Raw genomic sequence first — 24962 nt, 5'->3', positions numbered from 1 at the left:
GGGACTCTTTAATCACTTCTGTGTTGTTTAAAAAAAAAAAAAAAAATGAAAAATGCTATCTGGATCAATCACATTCCTAGACAAAATAACTTTAGTCACAAATTACTGACTTAACCTCTAGTTAAAAAACACTGCTTCAGTGAAGAATTCAAGAGGTAGCAAGCACACATCATGTATCATTTTCAAGAATTCTTTATTCTGGGGCTGAGAATGTGGGTCAGAGGTACAATGCCCCCCCTTCATGAATTCCATTCTATCATAGTGTATCATTCATTCATATGGAAGTGGGATCTAGTGACATAGAAACTATATGCTACTCACTGATACCTAGTCTAGCTACCCACCTCCAAAAAAAAAAAAAAAAAAAAAAGTATTAGGTTCAAGGTTGACATCATTTATGTTTAGCAAGCAAGTCATAGCCTCTCCCAACTGAGTTCCTTATCTGCAGAATAGGGGCAAAAGCCAAAGCAGTTAGCCTTACAAAGCTTTGGTGAAGATGGGCCACAAGAACAGATGCAAATGATTTGGCTATGAAACATGACAGTTGGCTAGTTCAAAGTACCCACAGTAAATCCATTTATTTCAAACTTTAAAGTACATTTAAAAACTATACATTATACTTAAAATACAGTCTTGAACCTTACTTTAACATAAAAATTAACCTGGATTTTTAAATTCCCAGTGATGTTCATTCAGTGGTTCTGTCTCAGAGTTCCCAGATAGAATCATGGGTTAGTTTAACCTCTTAAAACAGTAAAATGGGGTTGGGGATTTAGCTCAGTGGTAGAGCGCTTGCCTAGCAAGGGCAAGGCCCTGTGTTCGGTCCCCAGCTCTGAAAAAAAGAAAAAAGAAAAGAGAGGAAAAAAAAAACAAAAACAAAAAAACAACCAAACAAACAGTAAAATGGGCTTGAGGTTGGTAGCTCAGTTGGTAGAGTGCTTGGAAATCCCAAGTTTGATCCCCAGCATAAACTTTGCAAAAATTGGAAGTAGAAGCAAATGACAGTCACATCAATTTAAGAGGCCAGCCTGGGATACATGAGACCCTATATGAAGAAAACAGGGAAGGAAAAAGGCTATATGGCTCAGAACATTTGTTTGCTCAGTAAGTTAATTTCTAGCACAAAAAGGAAAGGTCAAAGGAGGGGGTAGGAAAACACTAGGAGGCTCAACAAGAGGCAGCAGCAAAACACAGGAAAAAAACTGCTAGAACACAAGATGATCTGAGCCACAGACTCCAATTTTAGCTGTTATATATCCGAGATACATGCATACTTTGTGAACTAAATCTTGATATACACTGTAGAACCTTTTAACTATTGCTGAATATTTGGTAGTAAAGAACTGTCATTTAACAAAGCACATTTAAATTACTATTTGGAGGACTATAGAGAAGACATACAAACCATTTTAAAAGATCAATATGGCTAACTCTCAAAACTATCTCACAAAATATTTGCTATTACTCACACCTGTCCTGTGTGATTGGAACAGAGAGGCCCAACTTCAAAGATTCACACCTAGGGAATGTCCTCCCACTTAACATTCTTGGTTTTCAATAAAGGTGCATTTACTTGATATCTCAAGGTATTTTGAACTTGTTAAAGTGGATAAAACCAAGGACATTGATTAAGATAACAAATAATACAGAATTGAGGTTTGATGGAAAATGAAAGTTGTAAATGGAACCCTTCTCTACAAAGTCCAGAACTCAGATTCCCTATAACCCCAACTTAGAGTCAGGTTAATATTTGGGCTAGCTAAGCAAGGTCTTCCATTTCTGCAACCACAATTTATTTGAGCAAATGCCAATCAAATGTGATATAATTTTGTTTTAATGATTTGTTGTTTTAATGATGAGGATAATCTGATATTCTTGAAATTACATGCTGAATTGTATTTTCAATTAGCAAGAAGATAGGAGGAGAAAATTAAGGTTCAGAATTATACTTCACAATATACTCTATGTATACAAAATACACTGTATGTAACACTAAGTAATATCATAACTACCAGCTTTCTCTGTGACAGGAGCTTAAGAATATGATTGTTAAAAACTAGGGGGACATGGCAGTACATGTATGTAAACACAGCCCCTCAGCTGCTGTGACAGAGGATCTCGAGGCTAATCCAGCTACATAGGTAGGTCCTATCTCAAAAAACAGTAACTGGGGTCTGAAGATGACAGAGTGTTTGCCTAAGATACACAAAGCTCTCAGTTTTATGCCTGGCAAAACTAAGCTTCGTGGCTCATGCCTGCAATCCCAGCACCCAGGAAGTAGAAGTAGGAGGATCAGAAGCTCAAGGTCATCTTCAGCTATAGAGGGAGTTCCAGACCAGCCTGGGTTACACAAAACCCTGTCTCCAAAAAAAAAAAAGTAAGTAAGTAAAAACAGTGAATAACAAGATACTTAATTCCCAAAGGATTATTTAACTATTGCATACCCAGTCAAAGCAGTAAAGCCAGTTAAAAAAAACACCTTGGAATCTGTCATATGAGTAAACATTCTACAGTTTGAAGAGACGGGAGCCAGTACACTTGAACTAATGTTGCTAGTCATATATCAAGTGTACCCCCATGCAAAGAATTTAGTTTCATCCTGGAGGCAATTAGCAGTTATAAGAATTAGACTAAGTCATTAAGAAAATTAAGTGTAGGCTTTCTAAAGAAGTCTTTTACGGGACCGGTTTCACCAAATAATAATAATAACAGCCCAGTTCCCTCTGCTTATGATAAAAGTTAGACAACAAACATACTTACACAGGACTGGAATTCAAAGAGCAATGATCCACCATCATTTCTGGAAGGAAATCCAACTTAAACGCAGCCATCACCTCACTGTCCCCTTCAGAAGCCAATGATAATAACTTGCTGCACTTGTCTGATCCACAAATATACACAGCTTTAGCTTCCTGGGCCCCACAAAAAACACAAAGTGGAAACGGAGCTCAGGGAAAGCAGCAGTAAGTGCCACAGAAAGAGGCAGGTCTGGGGAAGGGGCAGGGAAAGGGAGTATTGGACTAAAATGGGGATGCGACCATGTGAAGGGAGGCTCAGCTCAGCACACAATGAAAGTGCTGATGCACCAGGCTTGTTTTGTGTGATTTTCCCTGGCGAAGCAGTACTAAGTGCACTGTCAGATAAATAGTGTGTCAGATTCATGAAGATAGTGTAGCTAACAAAGCAGAAGAAACACAAAGTTTTCTCACATCATCCAAAGTCCTCCCTATAAATCAGTATTTAAGGTCCCACAGAGCTAAAATTACCTGAAGGAAAAAGCAAATAGGCAAAACAACAACAACAACAACAACAACAACAAGTAACCAACCAAAAAAACCCACCTCAACTCATTTGGTGAAAATGCTTTTTAAAGAGGTAGTTGTCAGCCTTAGGTTTAAACTTAGTCTCCATTTGTTTAGCGATAACAGGGTCCAAATTAATCCCAGAACAGTCATAAAAGAAGGAACAGTAAGACCAAGAGAAGCAGGCCAGAGGCAAGCTGTTGGAAGAACTGGCCATCTAAACCCTGTTATTGACCAGCTGCTTCTGCTAGACTGGCCATGTTCTTTTTAATAGTACTGAGGGTACAGTGATAAATAAGCAGTTCATCAAACAAGCCTTTTAAAAACCCTGGTTTAGAATCACTCAGGTGGACACAGGCAAAATATGCTTACTACTTCTGAATCTTTACTAGAAATTAAAAGGGACAGCAATATAATATATATTATAACATATTTTATAATAATAGTTATACTCTCCCACCAGGTAGCTCTGGCTGTCCTAGAACTTGCTCTGTAAACTAGCCTCTGCCTTGAAAGTAGTGGGATTAAACAGGTGTCCCACTAATGCCAGCATTTATTGGCCTTTCTAATGAAATAAAAAACAAAAGCCAGTAGTGATCATTAAAAAACAAAAAACCAAACAAACCCTGTCTATTAGGGACACAAATTCAAACCACAGGGAAGGAGAGCACAATATAAGCTAACTCTTGTCATTCCTTCACCTCCTTAAGGCCTAGGAGCTGTAACAGTTCAGTGGCAGACTTACCTAGCATGTTTGTCTAACAACATGGCTTCAATCCCTAGTGTCAAAGGGTAAAAACACTGTTGCTGAAACCAAGATGGATGAAAGCAAGAATAAAATTCTAGTATGAGTGAGCTGTTGAGATGGATATACTTAGCAACCAAGGCAGATGTGTGCTCCCTTCTCAATTTAGCTCCACTTCCCCCTAAACAACAAGTGGTGGCATTTCAATATTTAGGCAATGATTCTAAAACTTCGCTCTGAGGGCCCCCAAATTACAGTCTTCCTTTCCATTTTTTTCATTGGGGCTGTCTTACTGCAAAGAATTCACTTCACCCAAACTCAGTTCACAACACAGGAAACTTTGAAGAATGAAACATTCAGCTTATAAAAGAAGCAAAATGCAATGGGGCTGGTGCTACATGGAAGGTAAAGGCAGTTCAAGATAACCCTCTGCTGCATAGCAAATTCAAGGATAGTTAGGAGTAACCAAATGTGTAAATTCCCAAACCACAGAAGGAAGGAGAGCATGACAGACAGTTCTAATCTGTAACAATGGCTGATACCGATCTACACCTGACCCAGGAAGTTGGAGCTAGTTTTCTCTGCATAACCATTCTACACTAGATCTTGAACAGAGAATGGTTTCTATATTTTGTCAAAAGTCCCTGAAGATCAACTTTGCAGATGGAAGTAGCAAAAGCACGCTTCCAATTCCACTAAATGGTGAAGCATACTATCAATGGAGAAGGGTGTACAAACAATACACAGTCCAGTGCGCCAACCCTGCAGACTGCAGGTATTAACTAACCCTAGCTGGGGCTGCTTAAGTAAGTAACTGGCAGGTCTGCTTTTACTGGAGCTGGTATTATTACCCACCCTAAAGGTATATGGCTCAAGAAGTAACTTGATGAGTCAAAGATCAACTTAGACTTTAATTTAAGAATTAAAGAAGAATTAAGTCTCAAGGAATCCCACTGGTTGTTGCTGTATTTCTATAATTCATTAAAAACATACAAACTCTATGAGGTTGAGGCCAGCCTGATCTAATTCCAGAACAGTTAATGTTATACAAAGAAATCCTGTCTCAAATGAAAACAAAAATCAAAACAAAACTAAAAATTCTATATATGCCACTTTAATTAGAATCAAATAACTGACAATGGGCACGGCCTCGTTTCTAAAAGGATACAAAAATTCCTTACTACACTTTCATTACGCCTAGAGCTAAGAAACACTTGATTGTTTACCTCCCAGCAGAATTTGTATTCAAAAGAATTCACTGAAAGCTGCTTCAAGTTTTAAAAAGAAAGCAGGGAGTGGAGGCCCTACAATTTCTGTGCTTATCACACTGCTATTAAAATCCATTTATGATTTATAAAGCACTGTTGCTTCAAAAGCCTCTAATATGGAAATATTACTCCATGGAGAAGAGTGACTCTTTAAGGCAGGTCCCAAGAGTTAGCTCAGTATAATTAAATTCAATGAACTTGAGGGAAAAAAAAGAAATAATTTTTAATTAATTCAGTTTTTAAAAGGGTTTTATAACACTAAGCAATAGTAAAAATTATGGAGGCTGGAGAGATGGCTCAATGGTTAAGAGCACTGACTGCTCTTCCAGAGGTCCTGAGTTCAAATCCCAGCAACCACATGGTGGCTCACAACCATTTGTGATGAGATCTGATGCCCTCTTTTGGTGTGTCTGAAGATAGCTACAGTGTACTAACAGGTAATAAATCTTTAAAATATTATGAATGCAAAAACACAGATATTAAGGAAACTAATAACTAAAAAAGTTAGTTGTTCATAGAAAATGACCCTTACTTGAAAAAAAACAATCTTTGCTTACACATACTCCCATTAGAGACAGGGGTGGCAGAAGTGGTTTAACTCAGGGTCTGCTGTTAAAAGGGTTAACTTAGTCTGTCTCCTATTTCTTTCATTCTGAATATATCTTACTTCCTTTTGTTGTTTTTAGGACAGGGCTTCTCTGTGTAACAAGAGGCTGTCCTAGAACTCACTCTGTAGATCAGGCTAGCTTTGAACTCACAGAACAACTGTCTCTGCTTCCATAGTGCTGGGATTAAAGGCATGCACCACCAAGCTTGGCTTATTTCCTTATTTATATTTCTGTTTTGTCTTAAATATTTTAACCTGTTTTTTTTGTTGTTATTGTTTTGTTTTTAAGACAGGCTTCTCTTATCCCTGGATAGTAGAACTCATTCTGTAGACCAGGCTGGTCTCCTGGTCTCAAACTCTACCTGCTTCTGTCTCTAAAGTGTTTCTAGCTCTTTTGCTTTTTTTTTTTTTTTTTAAAGTTTTTTATTCATTTATTATATAAGACACTGTAGCTGTCTCAGATACACCAGAAGAGGCATGGATCTCTTTACAGATGGTTGTGAGCCACCATGTGGTTGCTGGGAATTGAACTCAGGACCTCTGGAAGAGCAGTCCTCTTATGAGCCATCTCTCCAGCCCCCCTTTTGCTTGTTTTTCATTTCACTGGGATCAAAACTAAATGAGATCCACATGCCTCTGCCTCTGCATTGCTGGGATCAAAGGTAAGCACCAACAACACTAGGTTTCTACACTCCCCCCCTCCAAAAAAAACATTTATTTTATATATGTAAGGGCTGGCTCTCATTACAGATGACTGTTGAGTCACTATGTGGTTGCTGGGAATTGAATTCAGTACCCCAGTGAACTATGTCAGCCCTTCTAGCTTTTTGGCTGGAACAAGCAGCATTCAGTAACATTAAGAAGCAACATCAGGCGCCTGGTATACTGGAGCATGTCTTTAATCCCAGCACTCGGGAGGCAGAGGCAGGCAGATTTCTGAGTTCAAGCCCAGCCTGGTCTACAAAGTGAGTTCCAGAACAACCAGAGCTGTTACACAGAGAAACCCTGTCTCGGGGTGAGGTAGGGGCACAAAATCAGTAAGCATAAAACAATACAAATGAGGAAAACAGACTTTAGAGAATAGCACACCCGGCATTTAGAAAATCTGAATGAATAAATTTAACATTAAAATGAAAAACTAGATTAGTAGAGAAAATTATAAGAGAAAACCCATTACTGAACAACAAACACCTAAGAGACAAGTCCAAATAGCTGTCTTAACTGACATAAATAGAGCATACAATGATGGGTGATCATATTTTATATGCTTGCTCCAACAATCTATTGTTGAAAGAGCAATAACATGAAGCTTGGTTGTATAAGAGCAGAAGAGATTATGGACTGACACTGAATTCTGAAAAGAAAACCTACATCATTAAAACCCACAATTTATATAAGGAAAGCTTAAAATGAAAATCTTTATATTTAATGAATTGTGTTTGCCTGTCGCTTCGCTGCTTGCTGATCATTAGATGACAAGAGGAAGACAGAAAAGGAGCAATTGATGTTCACTTCAAAGTAATCAGTCAGAAGAGCCTAAACCTTAACTTAAAACATTCAGACCAGAAAGAATCCCCTTCTGACAGCTCTCAACTGCCTGTAACTGTAGAGCCAGGGACTCTAATGCCCTCTTTGGATCTGAGTACATATATGCACACATATAATTTGTGACTTTACTAGAACTCCCAACCCAGTACCTTGCAAGTGTAAACCACGCTAACCTGAGAGTTGGTCCTGCCTCTACAGCATCTTTTATTTTTTGAAATCAAGAAAGAATGATTTGTTCATTTTTGTGTGTATGGTTTTGTTGTTGTTGCAAAAAATGTGAAAGAAATACTTTAGATCAAAAGGACTTTCTGAGGTTTTTTTAAAGATTTATTTATTTTTATTTATATGAGTACACTGTAGCTGTCTTCAGTCAGACACACCAGAAGAGGGCATCGGATTTCATTACAGATGGTTGTGAGCCACCATGTGGGTGCTGGGAATTGAACTCAGGATCTCTGGAAGCGCATTCACTGCTCTTAACTGTCGAGCCATCTCTCCAGCCCCTTTCTGAGTTTTTAATAGGAATTAGACAATGATGGAATTCTGCAGGGGAATGTGTGTAAAGTGAAAAGAAATACATTTTAAAAATTGCCCTCAAATCTAAAAATAATGCACGAAGAAGCAATGTTCGTTTGGTATGTAAGCTAGTAAACTTCCCATGTATTATATACTGAGAAAATATGAAAAGGCAGAATAACTGGAATTTATTCTGAAAACAATAAAGTTTTGTTTCCTTTCCATTTTTCAATCATTTCTCTCCTCATCCTTCTTGATCAGCACCAAATACAAAGATTAACAGAGAACCTGCTCTGTGCTTAGTCTCTGTCTAGTCCTGGCTATCCTGGAACTCATCCTGTGGACTAGGCAGCCTCAAACTCAAGGATTCTCCTGCCTCTGCCTCTGGAGTGCTGAGATTGAAGGTGTGCGCTCAAAGGTCACTTTAAACACTAACCACAAGTTGGAGAATTAAAATACTAAATGGCTGCAAAAGAACATCAACTGCCCCCAAATCTCACAACAAAAAAGTCTCAGAGGCTAAATTTTGGTACAGCTAGGTAATTAGAACATTAACCAGAATAATCATTGTTGTTGTTTTCTTTTTGTGTTTGAGATAGGGTCTTCTGTACCCCAGACTAGCCTAGAAATTAAGTAGCAAAGAATGACCTTGAACCCCTGACCCAACTGCCACCTCCTCCTCCCCAGTACTGGGAATTACAAGCATGCCCAACTAGTGCAGTTTATGATGTGATGGGATGGAAATCAGTGATCCACAGGCTCTAGACAAACACTGTCAACTGACTGTCTCCAGCCTCTCACCTGAGATGGGCAGGAAACTAAAGGATAGAGAGGACACTGTTATTTCCCCCAAAGCAAATTCCCTAAATAGGTAGGTGTTAGGCATACATTTTTTAAAGGCAACCAAAAGTTTCTGACTTTGTAAATGTATCTTGGTGGCCCCAGGGTGGTGGTGAACCACGAAACCCGAAATAATCAGAAGATGAGAAAGTAATTGAAGGTGAAAGCAGAGAGGAGCCGCAGAGCCAATCTGCCTTATTTTTAAACTGAACAACCTCACAGCGGTGACAGACTCTGAACCGCCCCTACGGACTTCCACTTACTACTCCTCCCAGCTGTCCTTCTGTCTAAGCCGACTACTGTTCAAAGTCATCAAGGACAACATCTATCTTAAAAGTGTGAGAATTTTCAAAGAGCAAGCCAGACCTAGAGCTACCTTCTCTGAAAACAAAAGTTTTTCTAGCACACAACATGTGCTCAAGTTTGTTTGTTTCAACTTTTTTTTTTTCAGTGATTGGGACTGACCCCAAGCATCATGCATGCTAGTCAAGCAGTCCACTAAGTTTCTTTAAAAAAAAAAAAAGAAATTGAAATAAGGTTTCAATGGGTTAGTCGGGCTGCCCTCCAACCTGCAGTGCTCCTACCTCAACCTCCCAAATAGCTGGGACTAACAGAGTTCTTTCTCTACGTGTTTTCATGTCAACCAAATTAATTTATATTGTCAATAAAGCAAAGATATTTCCAATAATCATACTAAAAGCAGCAGCAGCAGCAACAACAACAACAACAAAAAAAAAAACCCTTGCAAAACCAGGCATGAGGTTTTAAGAATTGTACTTAACTGGTAGAGAAATCTTTCAGGTATCCTATTTGCCTTTCTTAGACACCTTCACACCCTCATGAAGTCTTTGAAAAAACTTTGTTTTTTGGAAACCGACTCTCACAGGCTAGTCCCCAACTCAAACTATTGGGGGACTGGGTGGATAGAAGGCCACTTGTATACAGAACTCTATTGCCTGGATTCCTGTGGTCTTGAAGGAGTTACTTTATGTCTTTACTCAAAAAGTAGAGGTAGAATAAGTGTAAGATTGAAATATAAAGCTCCGAAATAGGGGGCTGAAGAGATGGCTCAGCTGTTAAGAGCATGGGCTATTGTTCTAGAGGTCATGAGTTCAATTCCCAGCAACCACATGGAGGCTAACAACCATCTGTAATGGGATCCAATGCCCTCTTGTATCAGCCACGGTGTGCTCATATACATAAGTAAATCTTTAAAGCATTTTTTACAGAGCTTCCAAATAGAAGTGGGCTCCAAATTGTTAATTAGTTATTGCTGTTTTGGAAAGGCTTGGACAGTTCCCCAAATTTTTCATAATTAGGATTTGCAAACTTTAAGCACTGTATTCTGTAATTATAGATCTATAAATTAAAATCTAAATTCATATATGCATATGTATTACCATTGATAATAATTTATGCTCAGTGACACTAAAGATAGAAATGGGTGCTACTAAAAGCAGCTCATCTCAATAGTTATAAAATTAGTAAATCGTTACTGTGAATGATTGTGTAAGTTTTCAGAAGACCTAGGTTACCTTAGGGACATGGGGAATAACAGTTTGCCTCTCTTATTTCCCCTGTCTTCAACTTTCATAGCCTCATTGTCATGGTTTTGAATCAATTTTTGAAGACTTCCAAACTTGATGCCCTTAAATTCATTAGTTTCTTGTATTCTATCAGGAGCTATCCGCCCAGTCCCCCATATGAAGAGTTTGAGTTGGGGACTAGCCTGTGCTGCACAGTGAGAACCATACTCAAAAAGGGAAAAGGGGGAGCAGGAGCAGTGACTTGGAGAGATGGCTCAGTGAGTAAGAGCAGAGAACACAGGCTCAGTTTCCAGTACCCCATGGTAGCTAGCTCACTCACAATCCTCCCAGATGACTGTTCCCAGGACATGGGCCATCTTCTGGCCTCCAGGGCATCAAGTACAGAAGTAGCACACATGCAAGCGCATATATACAGACTCACACTCTCAAAAAAAAAAAAAAAAAAAAAAAAAAAAAAAAAAGGACTTTAAAATATATACATTAAGGTCAGAACTCTTTCTTGTTAACAGAGATGTGACTTGGCTCACAAGAAATTCCTTGTTTTATCTATAAAGAAGCTTAAACTGTACCACAGAAGAGACCAAATGCAATCATTGCACCAGTTTTTAAGGAAGAAAGAAATAATAGAAAAATTTGCAAAAAACACTCTTTCCTTTACTGTTCCCCCTGGGCACATGCATCCACGTGTGCAGACAGGGGTGTGTGTGTGTGTGTGTATGTATTTTCTAATAAAGCTTAGAAAAAAATCCTTAAGCTAGTAAGATGGCTCAATGTTTTTTAAAAAAAAAAAAAGCACTTGTCAACTTGTCATACAGCCCTACCAATGTGAGTTTTACAGCCAAGAGGTAGAGGGCCAAGAAAATCACAAGGCGAACTGCCCCACAGGCTGTATGCTGACAAGCCTGGAATACAAGAGACCCTGCCTCAATAAGGATGGTTGGGACTTGATTCCCAAAAGTTGTCCTCTAACGACATTTACACTTGAACTCACACACATCATACACATACTTAAAAGAATCAATGTGGGGTTGGGGATTTAGCTCAGCGGTAGAGCACTTGCCTAGCAAGCGCAAGGTCCTGGGTTCGGTCCCCAGCTCCAAAAAAAAGAAAAAAGAAAAAAAAAAAATCAATGTAAACTTTTTCCTATCTTCAATAATCCTCAAATTAATTGTCAAATCCCATTAAGTAGTCTCTTTCTCCCCTATACAACTCCATATGGAGTGGAGGGACACCAAATGAAAAGGGAAAGAAATGTCCTTTTTCTTTGCTGCTTCTTGTATCCGTCTCATAGCAGTACTCTCAGTATTGGGTAAAAGAAAATGTTGGATGCAGTCAATTTGCATACAGTGTCTAAGCCAAGGTACCCTCTTCCTAGGCAGAACGAAGGATGCTGCATATCATTTTTCTATCATTATAGTTTAAATTCAGTGTTCCAAGGTATGGAAGAAGGGAAGGCTCTACAGAGAGATTCTTATGACACACAGAGCTTTAATTTAAAAACAAAAGACTAACATGAGACTTTTCCACAATATCCTGTATTATTCACGAAATTCTGTCATGTTCTAAGACTACCAATTCCTCTTTATTTCACTGTCCTACCAGAAGGCCAATCTCATGAGTCACTACTGCTCTTCTCCCCAATGCATCTTGATTTCCACCCACTTGTGAAGCTCACCAGGACTGCACCATATGTTGGTGCCATGTAGAATATGAATCTTAGAATATGGTAGAATATGAGTTATTTGGAGGGAGGTGTGTGTTTCAAGATAGGGTTTCTCTGTGTAGCAACCCTGGTTGTCCTAGAGATCGCTTTGTAAACCAGGCTGGCCCCAAACTCACAGAGATCCTCCACCTTCCCAGTGCTGGCTAGAATTTTTTTTCCAAAACACTGTCAAAGTTGCTTTCAAAATTACCTTGTATCCTGCTGTCTCTAAGGAATTATCATACACAACCTCCTGGAAATGGCTTTATAATTACTTTTGAGTATGGTCAGAGAATTTCTTCTTTTGCATTTATTTACTTATTTGACAGATTATTGCTATGCAGCTAAAGCTAGACTTTAAAGTTGAGATTCCCCTGGCCCAGACTTCCAAGAGCACATTACATATGTGCTAAACTGTGCTGACTTTAAAAGCAATTCTTCAGTATTTTCACGATAAGTAAACCAGAGAATGGATTCAGTGACTAACTCCACAACTAGTTGGTAGAGCTGGGCTTTCTTTTCTTTTTTTTCTTTTTTCTTTTTTTCGGAGCTGGGGACCGAACCCAGGGCCTTGCGCTAAATCCCCAACTCCAGAACTGGGCTTTCTTGAGTCACTGTGTTACAGCTATAAATTATAGTTCAATACAGATTTTTATTGAAAAATTCAAAGCATGGGCTAGAGAGATGGTTCAGTGCTTAAGAGCACTGGCTGCGGGGGTTGGGGATTTAGCTCAGCGGTAGAGCGCTTGCCTAGCAATCGCAAGGCCCTGGGTTCGGTCCCCAGCTCCAGAAAAACAAAAAACAACAACAAAAACAAACAAACAAAAAAAACAAAAACAAAAAAAAAACAGAGCACTGGCTGCTCTTCTAGAGGTCCAGTACAATTCCCAGCAACCACATGGTGGATCTTATGCCCTCTTCTGGTGTGTCTGGAGACAGTGGCAGTGTAGTCACATATATAAAATATATAAATAGGGGGGGGGAATAAAAAAATATATATATAAACAAATCTTTAAAAAAACAAAAAACCCTTCACTTAACTTTCTTATTTGAATTTCTAGCAATCCACCTATCTCAAGAACTGGAATCCCAGGTATGTACTACATCAGGCTTGCTTGAGGGGGTGGAGCAGGGAATAGAGGGGGAATGGGGATTTGTTAAGTAATCTTGGCTGGCCTTGATTTTGGGTCAGTCCTCCTACCTCTGCTTACATGTATGAACCATCGAGTATGTCATTGCTTTTACTTTTGTTTTTGGTGGGAGTTTTTGTTTGTTTCCTTGGTTTGGTTTTTTGAGATAGTTTCCCTGTGTAGCCCTGGCTATCTTGCAATTTGCTCGGTAAACCCGGCTAACCTTCAATTCAGAGATCAGCCTGCCTCTGCCTCCCAGTGCTGGGATTAAAGGCCTGCAACATATCTGATCTGCTTTTACTTCCTTAAAGTCATTAGTAAACAAACATTAGACACAACTATTACCAGGAATTTACAGGTAATTTTGATGATCGACTGATCTCATACATGTGACAGTAGCTTGAGAAAAGGTTTAAACATCTTTCAAATTGCTAAGGGGCATAAATGGGTAAAATTAAAAGAGAGGATTTATAGGTCCAGGAGTCATCATCAAGTTCAGAAGTTTAAGAGTAGGGCAGGGGAGATGGCTGAGTCAGTGAAAATAATGTGCTATCAACCTGCAGGTCTCCCATCCCTGAGACCAGCATGGAAGAAAGAAAGCAGCAATTTCCACATCTACCAGGACACAATTTCCACATGCAGACCATAGCAAAGGCTTGCCTTCCTGTGAATGAATGATTTAAAAAAAAAAAAAAATTCAGAGGGGCTGCCCCTACCTTTTGCTAGAGAGATGGCTCGATGGTTAAGAGCACTGGCTATTCTACGATCCAGGTTCAAACTCTAGCTCCTACATGGCAGCTCACAACTATCTGTATACATATAGTCAGAGACATAAAAATAATAAAGATTTAATTATTTTATGAGTGCTCTATCTACATGTATACCTGTGTGCCAGAAGAGGGCATCAGATCCCACTACAGATGGTTGTGAGTCACCATGTGGTTGCTAGGAATTGAACTCAGGACCTCTGTTTGGGAAAAGCAGCCAGTGAGTGCTCTTAACTTCTAAGCCATCTCTCCAGCCCCAAGGAAAAAAATTTAATTTTCCAAATACTTTCAAGTCCTATGTCGACTCTAATAATTACCTACACGATGATAGTTTCTGACTACTATCATATCAATCCTCTCTCTTAATAATCCTTCACTTTAAGAAACCTTTACAATTATTTATTTAGTGCATGTCCATGTTCCCATTTGCAACAAGTGATCTTACCCACTGACCATCTAGCTAACCCACCTACTAATAATATCCTTAATGAACTTATCATCTATAAACTACAAAAAGGAATTTTAGAAGTATCTGGTTAATACTAATAGCTGGATATGCTTTTGAATCCAGAAGTTCTGGTTCTTGAAAAATAGTCTGCAAATAAACTTACACCTGATATGTGCAAAGTATGGACAGGGGCATTTAAAGAACACCATCTACAACAGTAAAACCTAGAGAACCATGGTCAACTAAAGTCTGATTAAGAAAATTGTAGTATAATCACAAAATACAACATTCTAGAGCTATAAAATATTTATATAATGAAAAAGGATTCAAACATGGCTTGAATAAAAACAAAATCCATGGAGAGATAAACAGTTGTAGAAGTAGACTATTGGTTGAATTGTTTATAAGTAAATGTATGACTTGTATTACTGTATTACACAGTCAACAGAGTGTGTGTGTGTGTGTGTACATACAAGGTCTTTCTAGGTCTAGCCTGCCCTGGATCCTACAGAAAAATTTTAAAAGATTCCATGAAGCATAGGGTTAGCAAGATTGCTCAGCTTGTAAAGGTACTTGCCACCAAGCAAGATAATCTGGGTTTGATCCTGAAAGACATGGAAAGAATCAGTTCTTCCAAGCTGTCCACTGGCTTCCACATAGCAACGCATGCACGCACGCGCTCGCACTCACGCTCGAGCTCTCTCTCTCTCTGTTTAAAAAATAAAACTATAAAAGCATAACATAAACATCTCAACTTACATAGTGCTGTACTTTTTTCTTGCTTTGCCTAAACTCATTTGTACAAACAGCCACTGCCCAGTAAACCAGCAATGTATCATCACATATGGACTGGACAACTGCACCACGCAGATTGAAATTATTCTAACAACTCACCTGACACTCAGGCAACCTGAACTACAAGCCTTATGTCTTTAAAAGTTTGGAGCTATTTCCAATCACTCAGCTGTATGTCTACACGTGCATATTCTTCAGTCAGTCTTTCCTGCAAAAGCAGAGTAGAGCATTAGCTGAATTCCAGGAAGGAAGGCAAAGAACTGGGTAAAAGAGTATATAAAAAGCCAAGTTCTATACATACAGCTTTTGTCCTACTCTCTCAAAAAGAAATCAAAGCAGCTTGAAGTTTAAACAAATAAACAAAAAAGCCTACAGTACAAAAATATGGTACTTGCAGCTCTAGAGACCAGAAAATGCCTGGAATCCTGTTTCTCCCACTGCATCTTGCTTTTGCCTCCCTAATCTCAGTGGGAGGTTCAGAGTCCATTGCAGGCTTTATCATCCTGTTTTCCCCTTTCCCTTAGTCCCATACTATCCAACCAAACAATATGCTTTTTCTCTTCACGCTTGCTCATTCACCTTTCAGGCAGGCATGTACAAAGCAAACAACACATATCCACTCTTCCACAGAACCTAGCATACAACTTCTGCCATCTCCAAAACCCTGACCAAGCAAGCAGCCAAGAAACCTGCCTGTACCATCTGCTCCCACCTCCCTCCCAAACACAGCGGGCACTCAAGCAGGATGCTCCCGTATGGTCTTCTCTAAGGATGGTTGTCCTGTTCTGCTGAGAAGCAGGAAGCTTCATTCAGTCTTCCTGTTCTGGCCCATTTCAGTTAAAATCGAAATAAATAAAGCACCTCTTTCCCTTACCCAAAGTGTGGTATTTGTTTATAATCTTCAGCATCCAGTAGGATGAGGTAGAAAACTTGTGAGTTTAAGAGCCAGTCTACGTGGGCTAGTATAGTGAGTTCCCAGACATGCAAGACTATAAAGACCCTGTGTCAATCAACAGCAACAAAAAGGGAAAAAAAGTGTAACTCTGCTTTCATTAACCAATGAGTAGGGCATTTCTAAGGACCAACAATCAAAGAACATGTTCTAAGTATCTTTATACATTATTGCTTTTTTAAAAAAAAGATTTATTTATTTAATTATAAGTACACTGTTGCTGTCTTCAGACACACCAGAAGAGGGCATCAGATCCCATTACAGATGGTTGTGAGCCACCATGTGGTTGCTGGGAATTGAACTCAGGACCTCCGGAAGAGCAGTCAGTGCTCTTAACCACTAAGCCATCTCTCCAGCCCCATTACTGTTTTTTGAAAAGTACATTCAATTATTTTCATCACTTTCCAATTGTGTTCCTAAAAGAGCTTCTCACATTTAAACACTCACTTATAGGATTTGCAACACCTCCTTCAAATCACCCCTTAAAATATCTTGACTTGTTTCACAAAATTAAAGTTGTCAGTGATTTCATTTCCACAAAAACAAGTTCTTTAGGAAACAGGAGCTCTGTCAATAAAAAAGAGAATTCAGGGCTGGAGAGAGGGTCACAGATTGATGCTCTCTTCTGGCCTCCACAGGCATTCATATATGTGATATACATTCACAGAGTTTGTTATGGGGATTGGGGGAAGAGAGACGGGACTTTTTTTTTTAAGTCCACTATTTTAGAACTAAGGAAACCACACATAAAGAAAAGGGCCTGGCTGAAAGGGCCTGTTCTCTGCCTTAAGTTGTTATGAATATGCTAATAATCAATGACTTGTATTAGAAACAAGCAAATAAAAAAAAATCACATACATCCAAGGGAAAGTGTAATCTTTAATTTAGGACTCAAAATATTTCACCAGGGGGTGGTGGCACATATGTACACCTTTAATTCCAGCACTTGGGAGGCAGAGACAGGCAATCTCTGAGTTCAAGGCAAACCTTGAACAGTGCAAGTTCTAGAACAGCCAGAAAAGCCCTGTCTTGAGAAACAAAAACAAAAATCTAAGACTAAAGAGATGGCTCAGTGGTCAAGAGCATTGGCTTCTATTCCAGAGGACCCTGGTTCAATTCTAAGCACTCACATGGCAGCTCATAACTGCTTCTAACTCCAGTTCCAGGGGATCTGACATCCTCACACAGACATACATGCAAGCGAAACACCAATACATGTGAAATAAAAATATATATTTTTAAAATTTCACAAAAGTGGGTTCTGTTTTGTATTCTGAGACAGGGTTATGCTACACAATGCAGACTGGCCTCTTAACTCAAGATCTTGCTTGTCTCAGCCTCCCAAGTGGTGAAATCACAACCACATCTGGCTGTTTAAACTGATTATTTACCTGTCTAAATCCATTCTTTGTGGTATTTATTTATAATGTCCCAGATAGAATGATATTTTTGTTATTCTCAATGGCAATTACATGGTCAAGCACAAACTCCTTTAGTACTTCTTGTGAACAGATTCCCGTTATCATGACAAAATTCAGTTTTGGACCAAGTTTGCTATTGCTTCCATTTCATGATCTCTCAAGAGATTTATATAGTACAGATTGGGAGGGGGTGGGGTGCTTAAAGAAGGAAAGGGTGAAGCTCAGTTGGCAGAATGCTTAACTAGCATACACAAAGCCCTGGGTTTAATCTCCAATATCCACAAACTCTACATGGTGGTACACATAATCCCATCATGAGAGAGAAAGAAGTAACCACAGGATCAGGTGTTGAAGGCCATATTTGACTACTTAGTGAGTTTAAAGTTATGTCTCAATGGAAAAAAATGAAAAGGTGTGGGTGTGTGTCATTGATTGTAGGTCAATGACAAAGTGCTTGTCTAGTGTGCATGTGACCCTAAGTTCAATCTCTCATACAAAAAAACCCAAGAAACAAAAACCACCCCATAACATTTATTACAAACAGCATTCCCTATTTCCAGTTTTGGTGCTAACCAGGTAACTTTGTAAACACTGATTTTTCTTCTTAAAAAAAGTGTTTAATATCACTGGGATGAAAAGATACATGTCATGCAGATGTGTGTGGGTGGATGACAAGTCTGTGGAGTTAGTTCTCTCTCTCCATCTTTACATGGGTTCCAGGGATCAAACCCAGTGCCAGGCTTCTGCAGCAAGCTCCTTTATCCTCTGGGTCTTCTTGCTAGCCTCTTTTCTTTGTGAAACATAGGCTCATGTGTCCCAGCCGGCCTTTAACTCACTGTACTACTAACCCTTCTATCTCTACTACGGTGGTGGAAGTAGAGACATTCAGCATCCTGCTTAGCTTATGAGGTGTTAAGCAATCCCAAGGTTTCCAGAATGTCAGCTAAGCACTCTACCAACTCAGCTACACTCCTAGTTAGCTTTGTGAAATTGTTAAACATCCTAATGTATTTCCTTATGTGAAAAATGGTTACGAAAACAGTATTACTTTACAGTGTTTGTTAGGATTTAAATGTCTAACATGTAAATCACAGAAAATACTCAAATAAGTATTTGCTACTGTTATTCTTCTAGATGTTAAATTTGTGCCAGTAGAAGGTAAGTACCAGAAAGCTTTAATCTTTAGCCAGATGACTATATCTCTTCAAAATGGTTACATGATTAGAAAGAAGATACAAAGGAGAAGTAAAAGTCTCTCTATTTGTTAAGGGATATGATCCTATACTTAACAGACCCTAAAGATAGCAACAGAATCCTTTTGGATCTGCTGTACACTTAGCAAAGTCAACAGGATACAAAAATCAACATGAAAAACCAGCAGTGTTAAGGTTGGAGAAATGGCTCAACAGTTACAAGCATTGGCTGCTCTGCCAGAAGATCCAGGCTCATTTTCCAGCACCCACAAGGCAGCTCACAAGGAGCTGAACATATTTTTCCGGCCTCCCTAGGTGCTACATTCATGTGATGCGCATATATGTATGTATGTATGTATGTTTATGTAGGCACAACAGCCAACCATATAAAAATAAAAATAAAAGGAAAGGTCAATAAATTCAGTGGCAATAGATCTCATTAAAAAGAGGGAGGGGAGAATGTGTATGTAAGAAGGCAATTCTTGGCTAATAGACCAGCCCTCAAGTGTGCTTGTTAGCATGCAGTGTTTCTCCTTATTCCATATTGGATTACTGGTCCTAAGTGTAGTCCTTTAAAAAAATTTTTTTCTTTAAATTTCATGAGTGTTTTGTCTAGACAAGTAAATATGCACATCATATATAACACCAAAGCTCTTGGAGCTCAGAAGAGGTTATCAGATTCTCTGGAACTGGAGTACAGGTGGTTGTAAGCTGCCATGTAGGTGCCTGGAATTTGAACCCAGATGCTCTATAGGAAAACAACCAGTTCTCTATTTCACTGAGCTCTCTCCAGCCTGCTTTCTCTTCTTCCTTGAAATTTATTTATCCCCTTCATTATATAAAGTAAGTGGATACACATAAATAAAGGCAGGAACTGGCCATAGTGGCACATGACTTAATTCTCAGAACCTGGGAGGCAGCATCAGGTAGATCTCTTAAGTTCAAGGCCAGCCCAATCTACAGAGTGAGTTCCAGGACAGGCAGGGCTACAGAAACTGTCTCAAACAAAAAAAAAAAAAAACCAACCAACAAAACAACAAAAACAAAATAGTACCATCACCACCAAGAATAATAATAAAAGGCAGGAAAATTATAAAAATTTTAAAAACTAAAAACAAAGAAAAGGCTGTAACATAAATGTGCTAGCCATGGTATCAGCTGCTGATGCTGAGCTGTAATAAAATCAGTTATGAGTTGTAAGTTCCAGGACAGCCAAGGTTACATTATGACACCCTATCTCAAACAACAAAAAAGAGCTGTCACTGATTTTGAACTTTAGCAAGAGCCCCTATCTAATAGTTAACTACATCAATGAGAACACAGTGGAAATGAAATGGGCACAAAGACCTGCCCAGAGGAAGATTAAGTCAACATGTTGTTAGAGTCAATACTTTTAAAATGCTCTGAGGTATACAGGACCCAGAGTCCCCACCAGACTTAGTCTTCAAAGACAAAATATACATCAATAAATAGGCAAGTAATTCTGCATTTATACCAACCCAGATGCAGATAGAAGTCACCTCAGTAAAGCTGTTTATCCAGCATTTATAGTCTTTTCATCTCCAAATGAGCCATAGTTATAAACATGTACAGCAAACTGTCTTGTCCCCACTCAGCTGACAAGTTCTATTCCCAGCTCTGTAGTCTGTGACTCACAGGGATGAGGTGGAGGGGGAAGGAAGTAAAAGGAACCAGTAAAACAAAGAGCTTCTCTTTATTTAGATGGAGTGATCAAGACTGGAGTTACCTAATTAGAATAATCTCAGAGCAAGCCAACAAAAGTCTTCTTTTAAAGTAGTATCAACCTTAGTAGCTTGGAAAATGTCCTAAAAGCTATCGATCACTTCCCCTCTATTCCCTAAATAGGTATGATATCACAAGACATTACAAGGCCTGTTAGGCAAAACTTTGCAAAGTACTATGAATCCAGACAACAGCAAAGGTTGCTGGGAAACCAAAAATAACCCGACATTCTCCACAGCTCTTCTCAGCAAAAGGCAAATTAATAGCCCCATGTACCCACTCCAAAGAGATGCACGCAAAATCTTTTCTCAGTTTTTATACTCAAAATTTACCTCAGAAAATGTGTTCAGTCCCACTCTTAAGAGCTGATCTTTGTGATCACAAAGCACTTCTTCAGTGAGCCATGTTTCTAAGGCAGCTCAGAAACCTCCTGACACTAAATCCACTAGCCTGGCAGCTGCTTAAGATTCTATTAGCTGACTACAGACCTTTCCTCCACCCAGTCCCAAAATTCTCAGTTCTCTATAATCTGTAACTAAACCTAAATAAATCAAACCAAAAAAGACAAGTAAGTCACCTCTTTTACTTGAAAACCTTAGTCCTCCACAGAAATGTACACAGACAGACAGATGGACGCACGTTAAGAACACAAACTTCAAGCCCTGGCTGAATCCTGAGCAGGTCTGAAGCAATGTGGGTGCGCAGGATGACTGCACCGCCTAGCTAGTGGGCTGCTCCTGCTGTTGCTGTACAAATATAGAAAGCTGCAAAGTGGAGCAGCCGCTTTGCTTCCGCAGAGCACCTTCTGCTCTGCACTGAGAGGGAGGAGCAGGGAACTGAGCAGCTTTATCCATACATGGTTACTGAAAGGGGGCCGTCAGTGAAAGGGCAGTTATCTCTCACACATGATTCTGTTCACACATGCCATATAAAAGGCAAAAGCACACAGGCTTAAAGGAAGGTTGAAGAGGTTCTATGTCAGTCAAGGAGTGTCCCAATAATCACAGTCACTATTCTAAGATCCTCAGCCTCAGGAACTAAAAAAAAAAAAAAAAACTATTAGGTCAGATTCTTGCTGGAACAGCAACAGCTATGAGGTTCAATTTATCATTTAAATCCTAAAATGTAATGTACAACAACAGGCTACCTCCTACATTTAAGTAAACCATCTAACCTGCACTGCTCTTTGGTCACCCTAACTGTCAAATTGTTGGGGATAGTCTGATACTTTTGTTCTGGTCGATACAAATTATTTAAATACATTTCTCAGGATGCTGGCTTATATAATCAGGCCCAGTATCTGTTTGCAAAATTGTTTTACAAAGCAATTAAGATTCACCTCACTGTGAAATACATGAATACTCAATTTCTGGCTACAGAAAATTCCTCATAGAGAGGAAATGCAGCAAGTAATTAAGCAGGTATTCAGAATAAAGTGTTTCATACAGAAGATGCTCTAATGTAAATTGAAACTATACTGAGTACCTCCAACACTTCCAGTCTAGCTCCAGGATAAGATTAATCAATATTCAAGATAGTAATGGCTGACAATATTTGACTAGTGCCAAAGCAGAAGAAACAATGTTACCCACATTAAAAGAAGAGAGCAGCTGGCCAGTGGTGGGGCACTCAGGAGGCAGAGGCAGGCCTCTGTGAGTTTGAGGTCTGCCTGATCTACAGAGTGAATTCCGGGGCAGCCAGGCCACCACAGAGAAATCTTGACTCAAAACAAACAAACAAACAACTTGCAGTGACTGGAGATGGCTCAGTGGTTAAGGGCACTGACTGCTCTTCCAGAGGTCCTGTGTTCGAATCCCAGCAACCACATGGTGGCTCACAACCATCTGTAATGGGATCTAATGCCCTCTTCTGGCATGCAGGTGTACATGAAGATAAAACACTCATACATAAAATAAATAATCTTAAATAAAAACAGAGAAAAGAGAGAACAAAGGCAGGCTTAGAGTTTATTCCATGGAGCCCACCTGCACACTTTCACTAAGTTCACCTACAGTGTCTTCAACGTGGGGGAAATGCAGACTTGGAATAGACTTAATTTCCTCTGTTCCTGGACTTTTTGTCTGCAATTTCAACCTAAAATGTTTTCTGCAGTTTTATGAGATTAATATCATATTACTTACAGTTCCTACCTACTTTAGAGAAAAACAATCTAAAGAAAGAAAAATGAAACTGGTCGTGTCTGTAATCCGGCACTCAGCAGTCCTACACACACACACACACACACACACACACACACACACACACACACACACACACACACACTAAAAGACAGCAAATTCAATATTCACTCAAACATTTCTCACCTACCACATTATTCAGGAAAACATTCTTCTACTTCCAAGATTACTAATCTTTTGAATAAATTTCAAACCACTATTTTAAACAAACAAAGCAAAAACAAAGTAAGAACTACTTGAGGAGAAGTAGGAGGATGTGGAGTTCAAAGTCACCCACAGTAGTACTAAGTTCCAAGGCCATCCAGGAAGCACACAAGTAGGACTAGAAATACTGATGACTTGGTAGTCCTTGGTCAGGAAACACTCTATCATTCTGCCAGCAAAGGAAGTACTCAGAGAGAGTATTAGCTTCTAGACACAGGTAAATGTGTGGTGAGGATATCTTAAAACTCCTAAGTAGCACTCTCCTCCTGCCAAACTTTTCCCTAAAATTTACAAAGAAAATGTCAAATTAAGACCTAATAGCTCAACATTAATATTTACTTTTCTTATTTGCAAAGTAAGTTTTTGGAATTTTGAACTTTTCTTTTTCATTGATAATGAAATGGAACAACAGCAAACTTGAATTCTTAATCCCACTGCAGAGTTTTCAAGTACAAAATCTTGTCCCTGCTACCTGACATACCAAAAACAACCCCGTCATTTGAAAGAACACTCATCTATCACAGAACAGACACGCCAAGGGAGCGAGTCACTGACTGGTCTCCTAACGATGTGTAGTGTCTTGTGTATTTAATCAGTAAGATCCGCACAGCTCTGTGTTAATGGCTTTGGTTATTTACAGTAGTAGCTTATGGTGGCTATGCTGTAGTTTATGGAACACAGCTTTAATCACTATGTGTATTACTATATTTGCTATGTGTAAGCAATTAAGCAAAATTAAACACAAAAGTCCATAATTACATACAGCAAGGATAATTAAAATATAATCTCAAAATCAAAAAGGCCATAAGCCTCTATAGCGCATTGACTTAGCAAGTCATTTCTTCTTCTGAACCTATTTCCTCAATGAAAAATAGAGTAAGACCGTTTCAGAGCTCTATGCTGAAGGCCCACAGATTTGTAATTAATAGATACTTCCAATAATCCGAAAGCTCCCTTATATTATGAACAAAATACTTGCATAACACACCAATTGGGGGAGGGGTGTCAGGAGAAACTTAAAACTAGATTTTAGAATCTTTGATGGAGCTTGGTCAAGATGGGCACACCTATAATCCCAATAGACTGTTGATAAAGGCAAGGTCGCTGCAAGCTTGAGGCCACCCCTGTTTATTATTCTACTCTTGCCTTGAAGCAAAAAAAAGTAAACAGAATTGGTGACCCATGTCTGTCTCTCAGAAGGCAAAAAGGATTACTTTGATTAAAGGCTAGCTTAGACTACAGTATAATAAAACTTTGTTTCAAGACAAAGTAAGTAACACAAGTCAATACTGTTCGGTGTGGGACAAGAAGACAAATGAACGAAACTAAATAAAAAAACAAACGGAGTTATGAGCAAGGACAGCAAGCTATGAACACAAAAAGTGTTCTGTACCTCAACTAGTGAAAACTATTAGCTGTGCATATACATACCTTATCTCAGCACTTGAGAATTGGAGGCAGGAAAATTGGAGCCAGATTTGTCTATATAGGTCAACCTGGGCTCTTTGAGATCTTATCTTTAGGGGGGAAAGCAAGGCCAGGTCTAGTGGCACAATTCCCAGCACTTAGGAAGCAGAGACAGGTAGAGGTCTGTGAACTTGAGGCCAGCCTGGTCTAGACAGTAAATTCCAGGACAGCCAGAGCTACTTAATAGAGAAGCTGTTAAAATCAAAACAAATCAAAACAAAAGCTGGTCATGGTAGTACATGCCTTTAATATCAGCATTGAGAAAACAGAGGCAGGTGGATCTCTAGGAGGCCAGTTGGTTTTACCTAAGTGAGTTAGTTCCAGGCCAACTAGAACCATATACTGAGAACCTTGGGGTTAGTGGATGAAGGCACAGATGGACATGGCACATAATGATACAGGGACAAAATGGGATCATGGATGGGACCCCCCACACACACACACTTACTTTATCTAAAACAGAAAAAAGTACTTAGTGATTTAAGCCTTAACATTTTTAGGTTCTCATAGCAACCTAAGTCAGTATGCTGAACATACTGTATATAAAGCACATATCTGGAGGCTTAGCT

General features: G+C 39.1%; 1 protein-coding gene across 10 annotated transcripts in view; it reads right to left on the bottom strand.

Annotated features, from left to right (window-relative positions):
- Celf1 (CUGBP Elav-like family member 1) overlaps positions 1 to 24962 on the bottom strand; it is a 74184-nt gene that overhangs the window by 29310 nt on the left and 19912 nt on the right. For 6 of the 10 annotated variants that reach the window (XM_032903644.1, XM_032903642.1, XM_032903635.1 and 3 more), the window contains one exon: positions 2761 to 2912. The exons of the other annotated variants lie outside the window; for them this stretch is intronic. In XM_032903644.1, the coding sequence (XP_032759535.1) occupies positions 2761 to 2831 (71 nt within the window). In that variant the 5' untranslated portion in view covers positions 2832 to 2912. The remainder of the gene's footprint in view (positions 1 to 2760; positions 2913 to 24962) is intronic. 10 annotated transcript variants of the gene reach the window in all.

The sequence above is a fragment of the Rattus rattus genome, chromosome 5 (assembly GCF_011064425.1).
Source record: "Rattus rattus isolate New Zealand chromosome 5, Rrattus_CSIRO_v1, whole genome shotgun sequence".
NCBI lineage: Eukaryota > Metazoa > Chordata > Mammalia > Rodentia > Muridae > Rattus > Rattus rattus.
Note: the sequence above shows the minus strand (reverse complement) of the source record. Positions and strands in the feature narration are given on the sequence as shown.